Below are 23,004 nucleotides of genomic sequence, written 5' to 3'. Positions count from 1 at the left end.
GCATATTTATCCCTGTATCTCACAAACTTAAGACTGTTCTACTGAAGCAAAAAAACACTCAAAAATCTGTTAAAAGTTGTATTCACATAACAACTCCAGCTGGCATCACTTTTCAGTGAAGTGCTTCAAAGTCAGATAAACAAGTTGCTGGCAGTCTTTCCTAAGTAAACAAATTCTGTTAAGGTTTCTGTCCATACTGCTAGAAAATGAGTGGGTTTGTATTATATTTATTATTCTGTATGTATTAATACTCATTTTGCTGTAGCATGGCTTTGTTCAAACATTGCTACCTGCATAAATTCAAGGAAATAGAAATCGACTTTTTTGACATATAAATCCAACTAAGCATAAAATGAACTCTGCATGAATTTCACAGAATTACTGTAGTCACAGCTTTAGCATGTCACTTCAATGTGGTTACAGCTATGTGATCCACAGAGAGCAATAAATAAAAAGTTATCTTTTTCCCCCCTCATCCAAGTTGCATTATGGATGTGCTTGTCAGAACATCCCCTTAAAGCCTAACAGCAGCTTAAAAGGCCTCTAATATTGGCATCAAACAGTGTTTTGAAAAAAAATCATTACTTCCGTTGTTAATCCCATTTACACAGAGGGAAACAGGAGTGGCAGTAAATCTGCTGGGAGAGTACATTTGGCAATGACGGGATCACTGACAGTACAGGCTAGATTTTAGCTCCTGGCATATGCCATGGCAAATCCTCAATCAAATTATTTGTGAAGTGTTACTAGCTGGGTTGTGGTCAATGACCAGATAAATTCTCTCAATCTGCTCCAGCTGCAAAGCATAAGACATCTGCTATAGTAACATTGCCATGATGCCTCAGCTGATTAATGGGTAACTCATTATACTGCAGTAGCTTGCAATTATAAGCTATGCGGTCACATGTGCCTGAGAGCATGTAACTCTCTTATCATGGGCAAGTCCCCAGATAATGATCTGCAGCTGGTAATGTTCTCCAGACTTTCTTCAGTCTCTCCTCACATGAGATTCAGCTTGAGCACAACTTTAAAATTTTACCTCCACAGATGCAAATAGTCACTCTAGCCTGATAAGCTGTGAACATTGAAGAAAAGCATTCTCTTATGATCTCCACATAACTATCACGTACTTGCTCGAGATTCAAAGTAGCACACCATGATCCAGTTGGCCACTTGTTAACTTCTCCCTGAGCTCTGTCAGGTCACCACAACTGACAGAGAATACACAACCACTTTGTGTGGTGTTCTCAGTAACTAACCATAGATGAACAGCTTAGTGTTACTTAGTATTGCACTGTTAAATCAGGAACATCCTACTCATCTGCATATCGAAAACCACATGCACAGTGAGATGCCATATAAAACTCTTCTTTCTTACAAGTAAAGCCACCTCACTTACGCAACAAGGCATCCACTCATCTCTTAACTCTTGAAACACACAATGACATCAAGCTCCACAGCCAGCTGATGTTCATGAACAGCTGCTACAGTTCATAACGGTCATATTTTAGCTTAACCAAGGTTCAAATCTCATTAAGCAGCACATTATTTCCTGTTTGCTGCAAAGGCCTCCAGAATTACATGTGAAACATTACAATACTAAAGAGGACACAGTATTAGAAGATTACACAATATGTAAAGATCAAGCATTAACACTTCTGAATGAAGTCCAACATATATTCAGCCCAGGTCCTTGATTGTTCATTTCCTAACCAGTCACACAATGAGATGAGTTTTATTCTGTGGCATACCACTTTGGTGAGATATTCATGTGAAAATACTAATGCAACCCAACTTTCATCTTGATAGCAGAGTTCTTTCCATTTAAATCACAATAAGCTTGAAGATAGTTCGTTATTTGCTTGAAAACACACCTTAGGGGGACAAAAAAAACCCCACAACACCTCAAATCTTAAATTAAAAGCATGTTACAATCTATTTTTTTGTATTCCATTTTTTTTGTGTTGTAAAATCTATGGTGGTTTAACCCCAGCCCACAACCAAGACCAGTTTGTCACTACCCCGCATCACCCCCCTCAAGTGGCATAGGGGAGAGAACCAAATGGGAAGGGAGAAAACTCATAGGTTAAGAACAGTTTAAGACATAATAATAGTAATAATAATATATTACATTAAATAAGTGATACTCAATGCAATTGCTCACGAACTCCAATTGTGCCAAGCAGCCAAAAAGTGCCTCCAGTCCTGAACAGCCGATCCCAGCGAGAGACTGAAAAAGCAAAAGGCAAACAGGCCAAAGGCCAACTACAAAATGGCAGAATAGCAAAATGCCAAATGCCAACAGAACTGAACCAGAATGGAACTAACTGAACTAACTAGCCAGAAAAGCCAACTCCAGCTTTATACTGAGCATGACGCTAACGGTAGGGGAATATATGCCTGACAAACCTGAATATCAGTCTAGGTACTGTCCTGCTGCTTTGCACCTGCAGTTGGACAGTTGAGAAAGTCCTTGGTCTCCTTGGCAACAGCCAAAATATCAGTGAGTTCTTACATTCTTTACATACCAACTCCAAAACATATCCTAGCTACTGAAAGGAAAGCATGGGAAGCTCAGTTGTTATCACATTATTCTTATCCTAAATCCAAAACAAAAGACCATGCTAGCTACTAAGAATAGATTCTAACTGCACGGAAAATTAACTTGATTTCAGCTGAGTACAAATTATCAGTTTGATACTACAGTATGACACTGTCAAATTGAAATAATTTCATAAGGTCATTGCAACCTTTCCTATTTTTCTGCATTTCACTCATTTTATGATTTAAAATAAATGTCAGGACAGTCTAGAATGAAACTAAGCACCAGAACACTGAAACATCCTCAAAGCAGAAATCACAATTTTCTGATTGATTCTAGAAATCTACCCTTACATAAATACATACCTCATGAAATTCTAGCTTTTTTCCTGCATTTTGCAGTTAAAATAATACATGCGTATTTTGTAAATGTTTTTCTACTACCTGAGGCTATAACCAGTCTGCATACCTGCTACTGCATGTGTTGCAGAATTTGGTTTGTCAAAATTGCAGAGATGCAGACTTCTGCTGTCACATCCCATAGTCTACCTAATGATGATGATGAATGTTTTCTTGGCTACCAGGCAATTAGCAAGCCACAGTGAATGCTACCAGTCTTCTTATTTTGCTTCTTCAATTCCATAATACATTTGTTCCCTTTTTCTGGCAAATACCGATGGAAACCAAAGAGATGAATTCTCCATATCCGAACTACCTTATTTTTTTATTATTCTTACCAAATATTGCCTCTGACACCATCAGCATGTAGGACCTACACTGAATACATACCTGCAGTCAGTAGAGAAGATTGCACTCAACTAATACTTGATTCAGGAATACAGCTAGCACTTGGAGAAAGTTCACAACTAAAGTACCTTAGGGCTCAAACAGCAGCAGAATAACTCCCGCTATCATGGAAAGACTGGTAAGTTATCAGTGAAACAGGTGCAGCATGCACAAGTCATAAACTCCCAGCACACTTACAAATACAGTCCCTCAGAAGAGTCTCTATGCTGGGAGTGGATGCCTTTGTTATTTTAAGCCTGCTTCTCCATTCAGTTTTCCCCTCCAGTTTGGAATATTCACTACATGCCGAATAGTCACACTATGAGAACGCCATTCTTCAAACTGTCTCTGCTTTATATGCCATAACTTTTTATAAACACTATCTGAATGCTATTTTTTCCTCAGTGCTGTAACCAGCCACTGGATTTTGTTCATCTGAAGGTGATCAAAGGTGCCTAAACAGATATTGTCACTGAAAGAATTTAAATCAGCTTTCTGATATGGCAGCAACCATCAAATTCTCCACTGAACTTAAATCTCTATTTAGGAAAGTACATTCAGCAGATAAGAGCCTATGAAGATAGTTTCACTAGTAGTATTCTCAGAAAAGCAAGCTAAAACATAAAGCAAATCCTCTAGAATACTTTAAGCATCAAGAAATTTAGACAAAAAATATTTCCTTACACAGCAGAATATCTAATCCACTTACGGAGAAAAACAAAAGGCTAATGTGGCCTGTCTAAAAAGTAAAATAGCCACAAGTTTGTAATTGCTGAAATTAAACCATGAGTCACACCACATTACTCAACACAGTTTAGATTAATTTATTATCAGATTTATGTAGTATAGGTACATTTTTATTTGTAAAGACTATTAGCATACTCATATTAGCAAATGGAAGGGCAAAAAGTCAATTTCTGAGCAGAGTCTTCTATTTTAATGATGTTTTCGTTTATGTTTTGCAGTTCCACGAACAGTTTGAACTGAGACTTTTATCTAAAAACCACCCTAAATTTTGCTTCTGTACCATTTTAAGCAACAACTTTGTACAGAAAATTTTACTCATGAGACCATACACTGAAAATGTTCTTCACAAACCAGCAGAGTATCTTATTGATCAGATAATCCTTCCGAATTATTATACAGAAAAAACAATTAAAACAAACCTACGAGGTACAATACGAATCTTCAATGTTATGTTATGTAGTTAAATCTTTAACTGTGGATGGAAATCGATGCAGCATAATTGACCAAAGCAATAGAAATGGGTGTATAGTCTAAAAAGGAATGACCTATCTTCATACTGAAATGAATGTGAATACATATTAATCGCTTCCAAATTATGCGATGTTTAAATGTTTGTAAACAGATTCCTTTATGTAACTTGATTTTTTGAGTACTTACTGGAATCCTATAGGCAGACATTGAGCACCATGTGTGAACACCAGAAGGCTAGTGATAAGCTTTTAAAAAAGTACAATCACACTAAAAGAGAAACTCCAAAAGTTTTATTAGGATTTCGACAGACATTGCAAAAAAATATTGCATAACGATTGAAAACATAATATTTTAAACAAAGTAGCAATGTGGTATCAAGTAAAAGAAAGACTGCAACAGCTGTCTATATATGCTGTAAGGAAGATGTACCAGGAACAGGATACAACATTTTTAAAATTCAAGGGCAAATGTGAACAAGCCACATTTTGATAGACTGACTATACACCATAGATGTTTTACAAACTGCATAGCAGTGTAAAAAAAAAGTTTTCATCCTAACTATTTCTATTCCTGCATTTGGAGCAGTTTACAAGGCAGAGATTTTGTTTACAACATTGATATTTTAATAGCTCTGGATTCTCATAAAAAATAAACTAATTTAACAAAAAAGCCTGTATCTACATTTGAAAACAAAAGTGCATGTATTGAGAAAGTGTTATTTCTTAAGAAGAACACCGAGTACTTAAAAAATTCATTTTAATAAATCAACAACTGATGATACTTCATATGTAGATCTGCACTGTGCTACAAGCGAGATTCTACCAACACCAACTCCTCTAACTGAGCACCCACCCTCTTTTCCGAAGTGACCAAGACACGTGCCTGCCTTCTGTACTTCTCAAGAGTTCTGGGTAGTTGCAAAGAATGCCCAGTACCAAAACCACCACATCACTAAAAAAATACTAGGAACCCAAGACAGATGTTTTAAAGTAGACTTAACCATAAATGCAAGCATGAACTCCTCAACATTCAGGATCCTTTCAGTCACACAACTGGTTTTAAACACTGGAGAGCAGCAGCAAGCAGCCATTAGAGCTAAAAGACAAGAACTGATGAAAGTCTGTCTCCTGCCTTGTACTGAAGAATTTGTGGGTAATGAGCATTTCAATGCACTCAGAGAACATGAGTGTGTGCGCATTAAAATCCCTACCTAAACCCCAGTTGGAATAGTCAGATTTGTACATGAATCTAGATTCTCCTTTCCACATAACTGTGGTAACAGCTAAGAATTACTCCAAATATTGCTAACTTCTGTAGACAGTTTACTCCTTTCCTCTCTCCAAACAAAAAATGAAAAAGTGTGCAAAGAGAATATGTCCTTTGAAGATCCAGGCAGAACTTCTGGTTGAGCTCTTGTAATTTCAACTCATGGCACTGAAGAACTAGATTTAATTTTTTTTCTGGGCACCTGTAGCACTCAAGATAGAAAAAGGCAGTGAATGTTTAGCTGGACTGGATCCAGAATGGGAAATGCACAGATACCAAAGCTGTGAACTGCAGCCAGACTAGCCATAAACAAGTGTCCCGTACAGAAATTACGAGTAATAAATTCAGCCATTTTTGTAAACATCTCCTCCTTACTAATCTCTTATTTTTTCCTATAATGGAAATACATACTGTATTTCTTTGTTCCAAGCTCTGGTCTGTTTCTATTTTAGCTTTGTGGCACAGTTGCTAAGTGCAACAGGCTAGAGACACCAACATTGATACAAACAAGTTGGAAAGTCAGTTCAAGTTATTACAGTTTTGCTATACCAGGCCATTTTTCATAGCATGTATTCTCTGTTCACAAATGCTTTGTAAGATTTTTTATTATGGAAGACTGGAAGCAAACTGGAGTTGTTCATTTAACAGATGTGGTTGAACATATATTTCTGATATTCCTTATGCAATTAGCAAATCATGTCTCATCTTATGAAGATGATACATATGCTATACATACCAGTAATTTAAAATGCTCCTCAAAAAAGCAGCATTTTTATAGACAAATTAACAGAAAAGGAGACAATACATCTCACAATCCCATAAAACAAGTAAAGCCCTTTCATTAGCTGCATTATAAATTCATAACTGTTCATCACATACTTTGAATTTCTGACTGCTCAAGCAATTTAACCCTCAGCCCACTGCAGGACAAGGAAAAACATTTTAGACATTTCATATCGATGTAATTATAGGTGCAAGAATAAAAACCAGTATTCCATGTTTTTAGCTCTAAAAGTTTTGCTCCCAAAAGTGATGTAACTGTTAATAGCCCAGAAGAAAAATAATCATTGTTGACATGTCAAAAGAAAGTTGTAGTAAAAATCAAGCTGCAGTAAATCTGAGTTCACTTAGATAATTGCTAAAAAAAATTTTAAAAAGCTGATCCTAGATCACCTGTAAACTAGGAAGAGCACTAGAACACTGACTTAATGAGAAAAGATGAGCTTAAAAGCTGTGTTTGAGACATCCACTATAAAGTTTTGAATGCTTCCTTATCTTTCAAATATTTGGAGTATAATTTGTTAAAAAAATAGACCAAACACAGAAAGTACATTTGGTCAGGATTTTGTCTCACTACAATTTAGTGTTTCCTATCTAAATGTGCATACCATTTAGAGGCCATTTTTGAAATGTTATCAGTCAACAGCAACATGGGCACCAGTAAATCAAAAAAGACACACCTTAGGATTTCGTTCTTAAATTATATAAGTTAGATAAAACTACCCTGTCCAGCAAGTTCCGAATTTTTCAAACATTAAGGCAACTTTCATTACTTTCCAGCTAAACAGTATTATAAAAAATAAATGTCACTTCAAACCCTATATACACAGTGACAGAGTAGATTTAGCTAGAAAGTATCTTTAGTACATTAATAAAGTGTCACGTAATATTACCGAGGTTATATCAGGTGCTTGAGTGTATGTGCAATTGGAGTGGCTGCAATATTTAAAGTACTGGTTTCAAAACAGAGCGCAGTGAACGTCCTTCTTTAGTGAGTTCTCGTGTTACACACATACATGGCAGCGGAACAGCCTCCTCTCTTCTCTCTACGGCATTATAGCTACATTTCTTCAAGTGGTCAGCCATGCTTACGATGTCAGCAAACTTCCACTCGTTCACAGTACAGAAGGCTGTACTGAAGCGCCAAACCTAGAAAATAAGTTGCACTTAGGCTCAAAATGTTTTAAGATACCCAAACTCAGAGCAGGAAATGAAACGTTTGTGCTATAATAGTTTCAGGCAATGTTTTGTGTCTGCTATAAATCATGCTAAAAAATCAACATGACAAAACCATACAATGTCAAATTTTGTATAGTCAGTCCCAGGTTAATTCAGATTACAAGTCAACTCTGAACACTGGAAAGAAAGACACACAATATTTTTTGCGTCTACAAAGCAGATGAAATCAGAAGTTAAATGATGAAGTACTGCATGACCCATCACAATGGTCCATTTCTGAAATGTTCGACTTCTGCAATTTCAAATGATTGCTGCAGATATTCTGCAGTTCTAGGCAGAGGGCTGGGAAATGGTGAAAACTGTACTATACAAAGATCACCCATGTATTTTAAGAATTATTTACATACTTAAGGCACTCAATATCATGGCAATGGATAGGATCTCAACAGATTAGCCAAAATTAAAATAGCTGTAAACCATATAAAAGCAAGAAAAGCAAGCTGCTTTGGCAATTTTCCCACTTTCATGGAATATCGATATTAAAGCAAATAATGAAGTAATCATTTTAATATTTTAAAATATTGGGAAAAACAGAAGTTAATAAATTTACATCCAAGTACAAACTACACAGACACTACTTCAACTTCTGCTTCAAGTGTGGAGAAGTCTGAACCAAGCTGCTAGCAATTTTCACCAATTATTGTTCTGTATGACAACCTGTTTCTTAAAGGGATATTATATAAAAAAATAGGAATACCAATAGTGATCAGGGAAAATATTAAGGTAAAAAGACCAAACTGATACTCTCCCTTTCACCTTCAAAATAAAAAAATAACTTACCTTTTCTTTTATCTGCCAAGAAGAACTTCCATCTGGATACTTTCTCTTCTCCCAAAGCAGTATCACCATTCCACGTGCTTGAAGCAAGCTTCCACACACATCTCTCATTAAACGTGACACTCTTGAAAGCTGACATAAACTAAAACCATCTAGAAAACTAGCAATGTGCTGCAGAACCTCAAAAGGTAGACTACTCAGGTGGTCATTGTGTAGTCCAATTATGCAGCTTTTTGCTGGTTCTACTAATGCTGTGGATATACAAGGCTGAACTCCAAATGACCGCAAGTGGCGGTCATGAATAATTTTTGCCCCTTGTGTTGAAGGACAAAACCTTCGTTGAGAATATGTGCACCCATAATATGCCAAAGGACACCTCTGCTCCATCCAGCCATTAAGGCCAGCATGAATGTCACCATGCACATTCTTAAAATGCGATGAAAATTCATTCCTCCTAAACAACTGTCCACAAACAAATGTAAACATTGAACGCTGTTTTGTTTGGTATCTAGCCACATATTCCAATACCAAATCCAGTCCAAGGGTCTGGAATGGACTTGGATTTGAGAGCTGTGGGTTGGCATGATCACATGCAGAAGCTGAAGCTATTTCCCCCACCATTGTATTTGTGGCCAGTATAGCAGATGGGAGAGAAAAAGTTTGGGTCCCAAAGTCAACGTGATACACATCGACAGTGCGACTTTCTGATATCCCCCTACCTCCAGGAGAGTCTCCCAGGCAAAACAACAGAGCTGCAGTGATTAGATCGATCCCCTGAAGACCCATAGGATCTTCTGTTATCTCCAAATCTGATGTATCAACAGCTTTGTCTTCTTTTGGTGTAGACCAATAATGGTTAACAAGGAATTTGTATGAGCGATGCCGTAAAAGTGAAAATGCATCTATGTTTCTCAATCTTTCTTGCTCCACTTGTCTCTCTAACATTTCTTCTTCGTTGGCATTATGGGGAAGTAGTACATGATTAACATTGCCATTAACTAAGTTATTAGCTGATATTACTTCTTTAAGTTGTGGTGTTACAGGGTAGGAGCTGCAAGACTCTAATGCTTCATCATCATGAGATGCAGTACATTCACCATTTGCTACACCGGATGGTTTTGAATTAGATACACCAAGATCTTCATTCTGGTCCAACACCTTTGAACATTCATTTTCTACATGAAAGCCATTACACAAAAGTGAGGAGTTACTGAGGTTTAGATTTAAGTCATGTTTTTGCACTACATCATAACAAATGTCACTAGAACCATTTTGCTCCATTTGTGAATTTTGACTCAGGCTGTCACAGTTAATTCCCCCAACCGCTCCTACGTTATCTTCATCTGGATACTCGTGGTCAGACTTTTTATCCTGAATAATGCCACTAGAAGCTTGTTCTTTAATCTCAGGATCTTCTTTCATTTCATGTGGTGAAATGCAGAGCCTTGAACTTAACATATTTATGTCCCTTGTAGCAGTGTTCAGGATATCCAGAGCAGCAGCTAAACTCCTTGTCGTTTCTACAGTAGCTTGATAAAGTGCACCATAGGACTCTTCATCTACAGGCATCAAACCATTTGAATGCACTGTATCAGGGGCACTTGATTTGACAGAGGTTTGCTCTCTGGAATCTGGTATTTGATCACCTGCTTTTGACATCATAGTTGCTACTTTAAGTGACTCTAATAACATGCGCTGGTCTTGAAGGGCTAAAGCCATATCTAGCTGCTCCACTTCATCAACATCTTTACTCAGATTTTCATAAGATTTTCGGTCTGCATAACTGACTGGCCATCTATTCCACTCCATGGTACAACATACCACACTTGCAGGACAAACTTCTAGATGATCAGCAATTTTATTTCGGGCTACTATGAAGGGGCATCCAAAGCCACTATTCAAACAAGGCACTCTTTCAAGTGGACATAACATGCGATGTTCTTCAGCTTTACATGAGTGAAAAACTGCTCCACAAACCAATGGGCAGCCAACCAAATCACAGGAAATGCCAGGCTCTGGTCTGGTCATACAACGACGGCTGACACAGTTCACACAGTGTAAATGTTGTTGAAGTTCCTCCATGACTGCAAATCCAATTCTGAGTGAAGAGAAAGGAGACAAAAGCATGGTATATTAACTCAATATTGTTAATATTTACTAACTATTATTTGCAGTTTTGCATCCTCTATGTCTACAGCGATAAATGTTAACACAATGTGAACTGATCAGTAGCCATTTTAAGAGAACAAGTATGTGACATTTTATCTCAAAGAAATGGTATTTAAAAGTTCACCTGAAAATTAAAGATACACATTTGTATGAGATTTCAAGACAGTCTATGCATTCTCCAGGTATAACATATGCAACTTAGGTAAACGTGTTGTATAAACCTTCCCTCTGGAACAGCTCTTTTCCCCTGCCCATTGCAAATAAGCGATTCAATGAGAAGACAAAAAAAAAAAAAAAAAGAAAAAATATGATTGTTGACCATGACCTACTACCTAAAATCATAAACCATACAACTCTACAGAGTAGGGAGATGAAATAAAAGAAAGCAGATTCATCCTCATATCCAGTTCTCCAAATTAAACAGAGGCAACCTGTTCTCTGAGCTTGCTTGCTAAAACCTAGGCTCCTAACACCTTCTTCATGCAGCTCTGTTCAAGGCAATCTACAGCCCTCAGCATGTATTTCAATCCCCTGTCCCATCCATTCTGACCCCCTCCATGCTTCTCACAGAGAACAGTCCTTTACAAGAGCTCTTCACCCTTTTCCTTCATCTATAGCCTATAGCTCCTCCCTTATTTTTACAGCTGCTGTTGCATAAGGGTAGCAATTAAACTACACATTAATTAAGTGCCTTTACTTCTTTGAAAACTTTTACATAAACTTTACTACCCAGCATGCTCCTACCTATACCTCCAGTTCAACCCACAAACAATATTTTTTTTTTTAATGCATGCCTGTCCTGATTACAGTACCAGCAGTTCAAAGCGTAAGGGCAATACAACAAGGCCAAACAGCAATAAAAATGCAAATAAAATTAATTGTGTCAATGTCTTACAGTAGAGTATACAAACAAAAAACTCAATTCTTTGTTGTGGTACAGAGAAAAAAAAAGTAAACTTTGTACCGTACTTCGAGAACCTCTGGAACTGCTCGCTAGTAGCAGTGCAGGCCCACATAAGTGACCAAGCTCCTCCCATTCTCTGATAAACTCCCTCTCAGAAGTGACACCATGAGGGATTCCAGTTCAGACATCAGAGAATGACTTCAACAGAACCAAATCTCAAAATACTGTGTCAAAAATATATCGGTCAGCTCCATCTTTTCTTCACTCCTCATCCTCCAGCAATTTTCTTGAAAAAAAAAATGCTTACAGAATTTAATACCAACAGAAATAGTTCCTTATCTTATTCTACTAGCTAACAAGTGCTCTCACACACTGCCTTCAGACTAAACACTTCTGTTTTAATGCACGGAACTTCTTAAATTAAAAATACTCTAAATCGTAAAAATAAAATTAATTAGTATTATTCCCTTTTGTTCAAACTGAAGGGGAAACAAAACTGCCTTTTACACACTCCACTTTAAATAATTTAAAGCATTTAAACAGAAATCTGTGTGACACTTCACTCACTTGTATTCTTTTAATGCTTTGAAATTCATGCCAACTTTAAGTAGCAATCAGTCCTCATCCTCCCCATCCATCGTAATTTGGATAACTCAAATATTTTAGCCACCCACTCTCCTGAACACTTCTAACAAAGCAGCATATGTGCTACACTTAGCAGGCAAAACACAGCTGAATTTTTCCCACCATACCTTAGTATTTATATACTGAGTAACAAGAAAGTTTTGAACAAATTGTCAAGCACATCAGTCGCTGAACTCAGTGACTGACTGACTTGCTAAACATTTCAGCGAACCTTTCTGGCACACAACCTGCTTTCAACTTGCATATTAAGTCAGATAGCATCTACTGCAAAGAGCTAAAACATGTTTAATAAAGAATGAAAAAGAAAATTATTTGACTGAGATATTTTTAGTTCTTCCAGCAGAGCCCACTCTAAGTAATTCCTGCCAAATACAGCAGCCTACCTGTTGCTAGACAAAAGAAAATTTCAGAGTTTTGCATCAATGCTGGAACCAAATGCTAGTTTTCCTCAAGTCAACAGGTGAGCAGAGATCAAAAGGAAGCTCTCAGGTTATGCATGTATTTTGAAGCACTTAAGACAAAATGGAAATAGCCCTGAAAAAGACAATTGCTAGTTTATAATGCAAGAGCCCTCAGAGCCCAGCACTTGCTGCATGTATCTAAATACAGTCCTGCTCCCAATAAAACAAGCAGTCTGGTAGCAGTAAGGCTTAAATTTAATTAGTTACCAACAATTATGTTTAAAAAAACAATTTTTAAAAAATAGTTTACCTACTTTGCAAAAAGCTATGCACTGTGCTGGCTTTAAGATGGCCTGAAGTGAGCCACGTCTAGAGCAGAGGGCAGGTGCACCAGGCAGCACACACTGCTGTGCTAGCACAGGCCGCAGCTGGCCCGCGGGCACACAGCTCAGAACGCAGCCAAACTGAGCTCGCGTTTGCCTGCACCATATCCTAAATTAGTCCACCATCATTAAATACTGTCTTTAAATAGCCAAAGTGAGCTTACACAGAAGAATATTCTATTAAGACAGTAAAACCTTCTCCTCCCTAGCACACTATCTTGGTCTTTACAAGTCAGATTGTGAAACCTGAGTTGCATCATGACACTGGCCTTTCTCAGGCTCCTCTACTCCTTTCACACATAAGCTAATATTAATTGAAACTTAATGATTTCATACAAGCAAATGAAATTTTGAAGTAAGGAGGAGACAAAAATTGGTGAAAACAAGAATCACTAACAGACCGTATATGAAAGCCAGACACCATGATTTACCAGTAGGTAGATGCTAATTTAGTTCTGTAACAAATGTTCGCAATTGTTTTCATAAAGAAACAGTTATGCCTGTGAACAACTAAATAGCTGAAGTAACTTATGCTTTCAGTTTCCATAAATAAAAATTTTATTGGTCACTAAAAGTTTTGGTATTAGTTGCCATTTCTCTTAAATTGGCTCCTTAACTAAACATATAATTTAGCATCTCTTTGGATGTCAGTAGACCATCAGCAGAACATTCACTAAAATTCTGTGTCCTGCTTACAAGCCTTAAATTCACAGCACCCGCTGCAGAACTTCAATTTAGTCAGAATGTCACATTTTATTTATAGCTTACTACAAAGTCCTTTTATATACATGTAAAGTCATTTTTCTGCATTTTTGATTTTAATACCTGGGCTTCAAACTCAACAACTGTTTCGGGCAGTCATGAGCTCCTGGACTGCTAAAACTAGTGAAGGCTTTTGATATAATTCAATTATCAAATTGCAAACTAAGGGCAAAGGAAAAAAAAAAAGACCCTATCAAACTGCTGAAATAAATGGATAAGAATGGATAAGTCCTCAAGAATTAGCACATTCATTAATCAACAAATGGTCACAACTCGCTTCATTTGGTAAGCTAACCATATAACTTAGCACCTCTTTGATTCATTGATTAAAAGCATCCATGTATGAATCATTTTCCTTTGAGGAAGCATAACAAACATACCATTAGTACTACACTGAGAACAAGCACCACCCTCTTCCCAGACGATGCCTCTTGAAGGAAAAAACTGTTGCGTTAAGGGGAGATAAAGAAGATTCTTGCTGCAGGTAACAAAGCCCTTTCAGTTATCCTCATACAGAAAACTGAAAGGGCTACCAAAGAGTGCCATTGCCGACCTGAAAAAAAACCAAACACCTGTCACTGAAACATGTACCAATAATATTTACAGTGTTTATATCCCATTGTGTTCCTTGCCATGATTGGGTGAGAATATAGAGTGTCAGATCAATGACTATAGCAAGAACGAACAGCTGTCCTTTTCTGATAGTGTAGTGTCAGCAACCAGCTTCAGTTCATGCGAGATGCTAAAGTACACACACTTGACTGTTACTAGCAGAGAAACCTAAAAATACATCCTGTTCCAGTGAGGTGACCACTGCTTTCAGAATTTGTGCAATCACTTGATGTTATTGTACATACTATACAGTCAGCTGACCAAATCAGCCAGAACATGCTTTGAAAATCTGCCATAATTAAAAGGATTAAAATTCCAGCTGCTACAGCCACATGATTTTAGTTGCTGTTGTAAGACAAACGTTAAAATAGCATAATAAGGGTTTCAGTCACCACACAGCACTTCAGTTGCAAGTGAGAGCTCCCACTTTCTTCTATACACAAAGTATAAGGAGCTGTACTTAGTATTATGAAACGCAAAGTCTGCTTCCTTCTTCTCCCATACACGAATTGTTTGGTGCCAATAAGATTGGAAATCACAGCAACTATTACTGCTGTTTGAACCTTCCATTACTCAGCCAACCTTTTATTCACCAAACCTCTAGAACTCAATTATATCTGAGACTCTTCTCTCTATCAAATCTGACTAAATAGGCCAATAGGTTCTTAAATTGCTGGTTCAAGGAAGTACAAGAATAGAGACACAAGCAGTACTACAGGTTTAAACTCTTCTCAGCATCATCCAAATCCACCCTCAAGCAACCAAATATATGCAAGTCATTCTAAAAAAGTTCCCTTTTGTTTTGGAGATCGTAGAAAAGAATCTTCCATCTTTCACCCAGGTCTCTGGCTAAAAGAAGTGGCTAACAAGTTTGATACGAGGCAGAAACTTTCAGTGAAAAAACAGCCAAGCGAGAGATTTAAGTGACAGGTGATTAAAAGAAGGGGTAGAAGATGAGGCAGATCAGAGAAGTCAAAACTATATTCAAAACATTTGGCCAGATAAGTTTTCATTGCATTCTCAAACAGAAATTCAGCCACAACAAAGAAGAGAACATCTTCCTTGCCTGGTAGGGATTGCACATATTGGATATACTAGAATGAGTCTACATTATTTTTTTATTAATCACTGAACACATGAGAAGGAGCTTCTATTACTAAAGCCCAAACTACTATACAAAGAGTATGCTGCTTCTACCATTATCACCACTGTCTATAGCAATTTATGTTATACACAAAAGAAGCAGCAAAAGGCCAGGCTCAAAGCACGGCTTCTTATTGCAAGAAAAAACACAGCTCAGGGGGATACATACTTCTGGAAAGAGTCTAGTTTTATCAGTGATCTAGCATCAAAGGAGTATGTACTAACTCATCTTAGAAGCATGAAGTTACTATCTACCTCAAAAACAAACCAGACCAAAACAAGAAGAAATTTATAACTACAGCAAAAACAGTGAGCATTCGAATAATGAGGAAATGCAACTTTTTTATGGCAGCCTCAAAGAAAAGCTTTTCCACATCTCCTCCAGCCCCAAACACCTGATTACAAGAGCTGACCTGTATTTTGCATTCTTTTGAGTAACGCTTCAGGAGTTCCTTTCTCCCTAGTGGCAAACCATCTTCCTCCCATTCAGAGAACTGAGTGAGATATTTCCTCAAATCATTGCAGCCACAAAAAAAAAAAAAGAATTCAAGGGGAAAATGACCCAAAGCAAAACACTGCTTTGACTGAAGTGGACTCTCCAGTGATGCCCCATGTGTCTGGCTTTGTCCATTTTAGAATAGAAGCTCTGGTGGCACAATACAACACTTTCTTCTATCACTATTAAACTCTATGAGTGTTAAAAATCAAAACCAAAACTACTAGGCTTTTCCTTAGAGTACTTTTGTGACAGTTCTGCCATGCATTCTTATCTCCTTGACACATTCCCTAAAGAAGAATCCCAAAGGCCTCAATGTGCCTTTGGCCACACACTGACACAAGACAACCACACCAGGAACAGCGATGCTTGCTGCATGGCTCAGGCACAAAAGCACTCTACCTGTTGAGATGGTGACAGGGCAGAATCAGCTAGAGAGCCAGTAGATTTCATGTGTAAAGCACTTCTGAACTTGAACTCAGTGCGACTCCTTGATTGCTGCAGGCTCTGCAAGAAATGAGATCAGAAGTAAGGTTTCATTTCAGGTGTACAGATTGCTTTCCATATGTACAATCCTCTGAAAAGGTCATGTGCGTACACTTTCTGGAGCTACAAATGTTTAAATATTTTGCAGGTTTTATGGAAAAATACAAATTTAACAGACTTAACAAGCACAATCTAAGTTCTGTCATTTTAGCGTATTGCTACCTGTTAGTCACACTAGATGGTTACCTATTTAAAGGCTAGAAGAGATTATTTAAAGTTATTATTCTGACCCACTTCACTTAATTCTTTGGTTTGGCCCACCAGGAACCACTTAAGGAGAAAATTCAAACTTGAAGATTGCAAGAGCTGGAAAACTACAAAATAAAAAAGTTTGGTTCTTTTACAAAGCATTTTAGTCTAGTTAAAATTTGTCCAGGTTCAGTCTTCAGACATGAGAACTTATTAAGCAGTTGCTTAATATTAAAAAGCTCTTTACTATAACAAGCTGCTTCTTCTGTGTGTTCATACCCACAGATTATCACAGAGGGGGAACCAAGGTGATACACTTAAAGGAACAATGATATCCTCATCCCCAGATATTGTCTCACAAACCCTTCAGAAAAACAGAAAATAAACCATTTCTCAGAAATCAGAAAAAAAGGACTACAAGATAAAATAATGCACTCTGTACTACAGTAGGTAGTTTTAGCCCCCCCAAAAGAAGCCAGAAAAAATATTATTTAAGAAGGAGGATTTTTAATTCATACATTATGTTGCAGAATTCCTGACCTCTGTATATTTACAGAGATCACGTCAAAAATATGGTTAACATACTGTTTCGGGTCTTAGCACACAAGTTCAATCAGTTCCCATAGCAAAATAAGAAAATAACTTTAAAGTAAATGGAAAGTGAATACAACTGCTCTCCCAAGATCTCAGACTGAAATGCAGATGCTATGGGCTCTGTACATATAAGGTTATTTTTTCTATTAAAAATACACCCCTGCTAGTAGAAGATGGCCAGACCACTGTACAGCAAAAGCAGATAGTACACAAAATTTAACAGACCCTCCACTGCACCAAAAAATACAAAAATAGAAAAGATGGAGTTTGTCCTAAAATATTTTGAAAAATTAGAAGTAGAGCAAAAAGAATAGGAGAACAAGAATAGAGACAGTACTAACAATTTGAACCTATTCTATTTGCAGGCATTTCACTTTCTTACCAAATGAAAGACATTTTTTGCAGCACCTGTCACCCTTTTTCCCTTTCCAAGCTGTTTGGTTTTAAAACAAATGAAAACAGTAAAAAATATCCAGTTAAAAAAAAACCAAAAGGACACACTATTTTCTAAACAAAAGCTCACTTATCTCAAACAGTCGATGTCAGGAAGCTGGGAATGTATCTCCTAATGAGCATGTTATATACCAGCTCTTTAAATATGTTTTTAACTTGAATTAAGAACTGGAAAACACAAAGATCTGCACTACACTTCTGTGCAGGGTTTTAGGACGTACAATGAGTCATCAGTTTCTGATCTCTAATGTCCTTTACACTGCCTTTTCCAAATGTCAACAGGCTTGATGCTATTACTTTTTCCCCAAAGACTCCAGCTGAACATTCCCATCCAAGCACATTCCATAGCTGATGACAATAGTGATTCAGCTAAAACAAGGGTTTGTAAGAGTATTACAGCTATGTCAATAAAGCACACCTCTAAAAAGATTCTATTTGCAATGAATTTGTCAGTCCAACAAATTACTATGTCCCACAGGACTTTAAGAAAACTACAGTTTCTACTAGAGATGTTTCTGAATAGGCAAATAAATACAAAGCTTAAACTTCAACAAACACCACCCACCTTGTGGCACCTATGTAACCAAGTCTGAGGCAATTATCACTACTCAACCATCAACCTGAACCACTATCTTAAGTTTTATACGAAAAGCTGCAAATATGCCAGTTAGAATTTTACCCCACTGTGCCTTTCATTCTCAAGTTTAAACCATCAGGTTTTCATAATGATTTCATATTAAGAGCTTAGATCAATGTTTGGCATTTGGTAAACAAGAGCATAGTCTACTCAATTAGATGTTCTAGATTGTAAGGGTTTGCAGGGTATTTTAGATTCAAGCAGCATTAACAGATTACAATCAAATTAAAACAAGACATCAAGTGTCACCTCAAAAACTATTAAAAACAGTAGCTTGCAAAGTAAGTCAGAATCTAGAGCTTGCCTGTGACTTTAACTCTCTTGGCCTGTTTTAGACCAATTTACATTACAAGATTTTTTGAGTCTTTTTCCTTCATTCAATGTTGAGACTAGATAGTTCCCAGACACTTAGGACAGTTTACACAGGGTTTCTCTGTAACCCTCACTTAATAACGTAAATACTTGTTTATTTGTGGTCTGTTCAGGAATACTTACTCCCTATACAATCTAACCATCTCACCGACAAATACTTGAGTCATCTTTATTCTTATTGTGCAGATAAGGAAACTGAAAGAGAATTGTCACCAGTAGAATGATCCATCTCTATAACACTGGATCTCATCACCAGAGGCAAAGAGCATTTGCCTCACTTGAGACAGAGCTCACCAAAGAAATAGGTCTGTCTATATGAAGGAAATTTTGTTATTTTTAGTTCAATTGGACTGAATAAAAAGCATAGGTTTGTTACAAAGCTGAAGCCACAGCAGCTACAAGAGCTTACTTGAAGACTAAGAACCATATGCTTTCTTCTTTACAAAGGTACCACAAGACTCTCTAGGATCTAGGTCAAAAACTTGGTTGTCCAAAACTGTGCAGAAATCTTGCCCAGAAGGTTTCCAACCAGATATTGCTAGTTAAATTCAGCACTCAGCACTTTTTTTGCCCATGAGACTTCTAACATCAAAGTAGGAGGTAAGGGAAATATAATCCAAATGTAAGAAGTTAATTGAGTAAAAGAAGAATTTAGTGCAAAAGAAAGAACATTCAAGAAGCAAAGATGCTGTTTTTGCATAGCCTTTGCCCATTCTGCTGGGCTTCTCTTGTTCTCTAACACCTTCTAGCTTGGGAAAAGAATGAGGCAGAGACACCACAAAAAGTCTCAGCTTGCAGTACAACCCCATTCAACCTTTCAGTCTTTCTTCTCTGGATGAAACTTTACCACTATGGAGAAATTAAGCACAGATATTTACATGCATATAGAGTGGAAGACAGATTAAAGTTGACAGTGTATTTTTTAGTCTTCTAGGTATTTAACTTGTTTACCAACCAAAGGTCTTTGTACTCTTGGGAGATGGGTGGAAAGAAGATTATAAATAAGCATAACTAACACCCTCATCAGCAGGGATGCATGAACCTTAACTCTCCAGATCACAGCACGAGTTAAGGTATATGTTGTTAAGATGCAGCAGAAGGCAGTGGCTTAACCATCAAGCACTACACACCAGCTCTAAAAAAGCAGAAGGAGATCTCTTGACTAAAGTGCCAGCACAAGCAAGGTGATGCTGTTGCTACAGCAGCACAGGCCCAGTTTTGGATCAGTATGCTAACACACACTTATTTTGGCACATTGACAACATAATCAGCAAAAGGGAAACAAGGATTATGAAAAGCTCCTCAGCCAAATCCAAGTAGAACTTTACAGAACAAAAGAAAGCCGTCTCTGCAGCCCACAGGTTCTCTCCCTGGAGAATTCAGAAGACCTGCTGCAAACAACAGCAGCACTAGAACTTTTGGAAGTGAGGCCACACAATTGTTTCAATGTGCGTGCCGTTCGACAAGCTGCTGTCACCTCCCTATACGCTCTGGACAGCCAACCTGTGGGGTTACAGGAGTACAGCTGCGCAACCTTCTTTAACCTTCCTCCAGACAGGAGGAAAAAGAGGTTCCAATGCACATCAATAATCGCCAACAAAAAAGGAAAACACCACCTCTTCCATGCTCTGAGCGCAGCTACTTGAAACGCACGAACACGGAGGATTAGAGAAGAATTGCAGCAATACCTCTGGATTATTTGCTCTCTTTCCCTCTCCTTCCATGCAGAAAGGAGATTCTCCGACTGCAGTCTCAACGGCACCAGGCAGACCCCGGCCCCAGCCCTTCCCACGTGCTATCGCGACACCTCGGATAGCGCTGGCAGCGCCCCGGGGAGAGGAAGCGGCAGGGCTCGCTCCGCCACCGCCGCCCGCTCCCGGCGGCCGCCGGCCTGCAGAGAGACCAGGCGCGGGGGCGGGGCGGCCGCCGGCGACCCTAGATGGCACGGTACCACCGGCACACACTCAGCACTTGGGGCCCTGCGGGAGCGGGCAGGGAGGGGCAGACACCGAGGAGGCACGGACACCAAGCCCTCCGCGGCCTCCTCCGCCTCCCGGCCGGGACCTGTCAGAGTCGGCGGGGAGCCGCAACCGAGCCGGCGCTGGGCCCCGGACACCCCCGCCGCGCCGCGACCCCGGGCTCTCGCTCCCGCCGGGCCGCCATTTGTTTACCACCCGGCTGCCAGGCAGCCGCCGCCGGCCAGGAGCGGGACGGGCGGGTCGCAGCCCCGCCGGGGGCGCAGGCCCCGGTTCGCCCCGCCGGTCGCGGACAGCTGCAGCTCACCCGTCCCCGTCGCTCGGCAGGCAGGAGGGCGCGGAAGAGGCGCGGGAGACTGCGCTGCGCCTCACCCCTTCCCCCGCCGGGCTCTCGCCGCCGCGGCGCTCGCTTCGCCTCGCCTCTCCTCTCCTCTCCTCTCCTCTCCCGGCCTGGCCCGGCCTCGCCTCACCGCTCCCGCGCGACCCCGCTGCCGGCCACGCCCCCCGCGGCCGCGCGGACAGGCACGCGCGCCAGGACGAGCGAGCGCGCGGGGCGGGGCGGGGCGACGGGCGCGGGCCTCCCCGGCCCTGCCGAAGGGGCGGGGCAACGGGCTAGAGCACGCGCGGCGCCAGCACGGCTTTTCTTCCCCGGCGGCTGAGCGTCCGCCTCGGCGGGAGGGGCGGGGTCACGGAGCGGGGGCGGAATGCCCGGATGTCGGGTGCTGGCCTGTCCCGCCGGGCTTGCCCGCGCGCGTGCGCGATCGTGCGCCCCCGTGCCCAGGGTTTGTTCGTAGAATGACAGCGTCTTAGCGTCATTTTGGTTGGAAAAGACCTTTAAGATAACCGAGTCCAACTGTCAACCCCACACTGTCACAAAACTATGCCCCCAAGCACCACATCTACACATCGTTTAAACCCCTCCAGGGCTGGTGACTCCACCACTCCCTGGGCAGCCTGTTCCAGTGCCCGACAACCCTTTCCATGAAGAAGTTTTTCCTGATACCCAATCTAAACCTCCCCTGGCACAACTTGAGGCCATTTCCTCTCATCATATTGCTCGTTACCTGGGAGAAGAGACCAACACCCTCCGTGCTACAACCTCCTTCCAGGTAGTTGCAGACAGCGATCAGGTCTCCCCTCAGCCTCCTTTTCTCCAGGCTGAACAGCCCCAGCTCCCTCAGCCGCTCCTCATCAGACTTGTGCTCCAGGCCCCTCACCAGCTTCGTTGCCCTTCTCTGAACTCTCTCCAGCACCTCAATGTCCTTTGTATGACGAGGGGCCCAAAACTGAACACAGGATTCAAAGTGGGGCCTCACCAGCACCAAGTACAGGGAGCCAATCACTTCTCTAGTCCTGCTGGCCACACTATTCCTGATCCAAGCCAGGATGCTGTTGGCCTTTTTGGCCACCCGGGCACACCGCTGGCTCATGTTCAGCCGGCTGGCAATCAACATCCCCAGATCCCTTTCCACCAGGAAGCTTTCCAGCCGCTCTTCCCCAAGCCTGTAGTGCTGCCTGAGGTTGTTGTGACCCAAGTGCAGGACCCGGCACTTGGCCTTGTTGAACCTCATACAATTGGCCTCAGCCCAATGATACAGCCGGCCCAGATCCCTCTGTATGGCCCTCCTACCCTCCAGCAGATCAACACTCTCACCCAATTGGTGTCATCTGCAAGCTTACTGAGTGTGCACTCAATCCCCTCGACCAGATCATTGATAAAGAGACTAAACAGAACTGGCCTCAATACTGATCCCTGGGGAACACCACTTGTGACTGGCTGCCAACTGGATTTGGCTCCGTTCACCACAATTCTTTGGGCTCAGCCGTCCAGCCAGTTCTTAACCCAGTGAAGAGTACGCCTGTCCATGTCCAGGACATGAGCTGCCAGGAGAATGCTGTGGGATGCGGCGTCAAAGGCTTTACTAAAGTCTAAAGTCTAGGTAGACGACATCCACAGCCTTTCCATCCTCCACGAATGGGGTCACCTTCATGGGAGGCCACAAGCCCGTGCCAGCATTCGCGGGTGTGCACGTGGCCTGACAGCCCTTGGTGTGGGGCAAGCGGGACTGCTGCCTGACCCGGCCCAGGAGGGAGCAGTGCCCTCGGGGACCTGAG

At 40.3% G+C, this 23,004-nt stretch overlaps 1 protein-coding gene across 5 annotated transcripts; it reads right to left on the bottom strand.

Annotated features, from left to right (window-relative positions):
• Window positions 1-4,820: 4,820 nt before the first annotated feature.
• FBXO30 (F-box protein 30) lies at window positions 4,821-21,439 on the bottom strand. Of its 5 annotated transcripts, XM_065632313.1 has the most exons (6): window positions 21,197-21,287; window positions 16,525-16,629; window positions 14,252-14,424; window positions 8,611-10,705; window positions 7,608-7,740; window positions 4,821-6,013 (listed from the first exon to the last, which is right to left on the bottom strand). In XM_065632313.1, exons 4-6 carry the CDS (start codon window positions 10,687-10,689, stop codon window positions 5,994-5,996), a joined length of 2,232 nt encoding a protein of 743 aa, XP_065488385.1. In that variant the 5' UTR covers window positions 10,690-10,705; window positions 14,252-14,424; window positions 16,525-16,629; window positions 21,197-21,287; the 3' UTR covers window positions 4,821-5,993. The 5 variants fall into 5 exon arrangements, with proteins under 5 accessions (XP_065488385.1, XP_065488382.1, XP_065488384.1 ...); XM_065632310.1 differs by having other exon boundaries at window positions 4,821-7,740; XM_065632312.1 differs by lacking the exon at window positions 21,197-21,287 and adding an exon at window positions 20,602-20,785 and having other exon boundaries at window positions 4,821-7,740.
• Window positions 21,440-23,004: the final 1,565 nt, after the last annotated feature.

The sequence above is a fragment of the Caloenas nicobarica genome, chromosome 3 (genome assembly GCF_036013445.1).
Source record: "Caloenas nicobarica isolate bCalNic1 chromosome 3, bCalNic1.hap1, whole genome shotgun sequence".
NCBI classification, from domain to species: domain Eukaryota; kingdom Metazoa; phylum Chordata; class Aves; order Columbiformes; family Columbidae; genus Caloenas; species Caloenas nicobarica.
The sequence above is the reverse complement of the archived record's forward strand: the minus strand, read 5'-3'. Positions and strand labels throughout refer to the sequence as shown.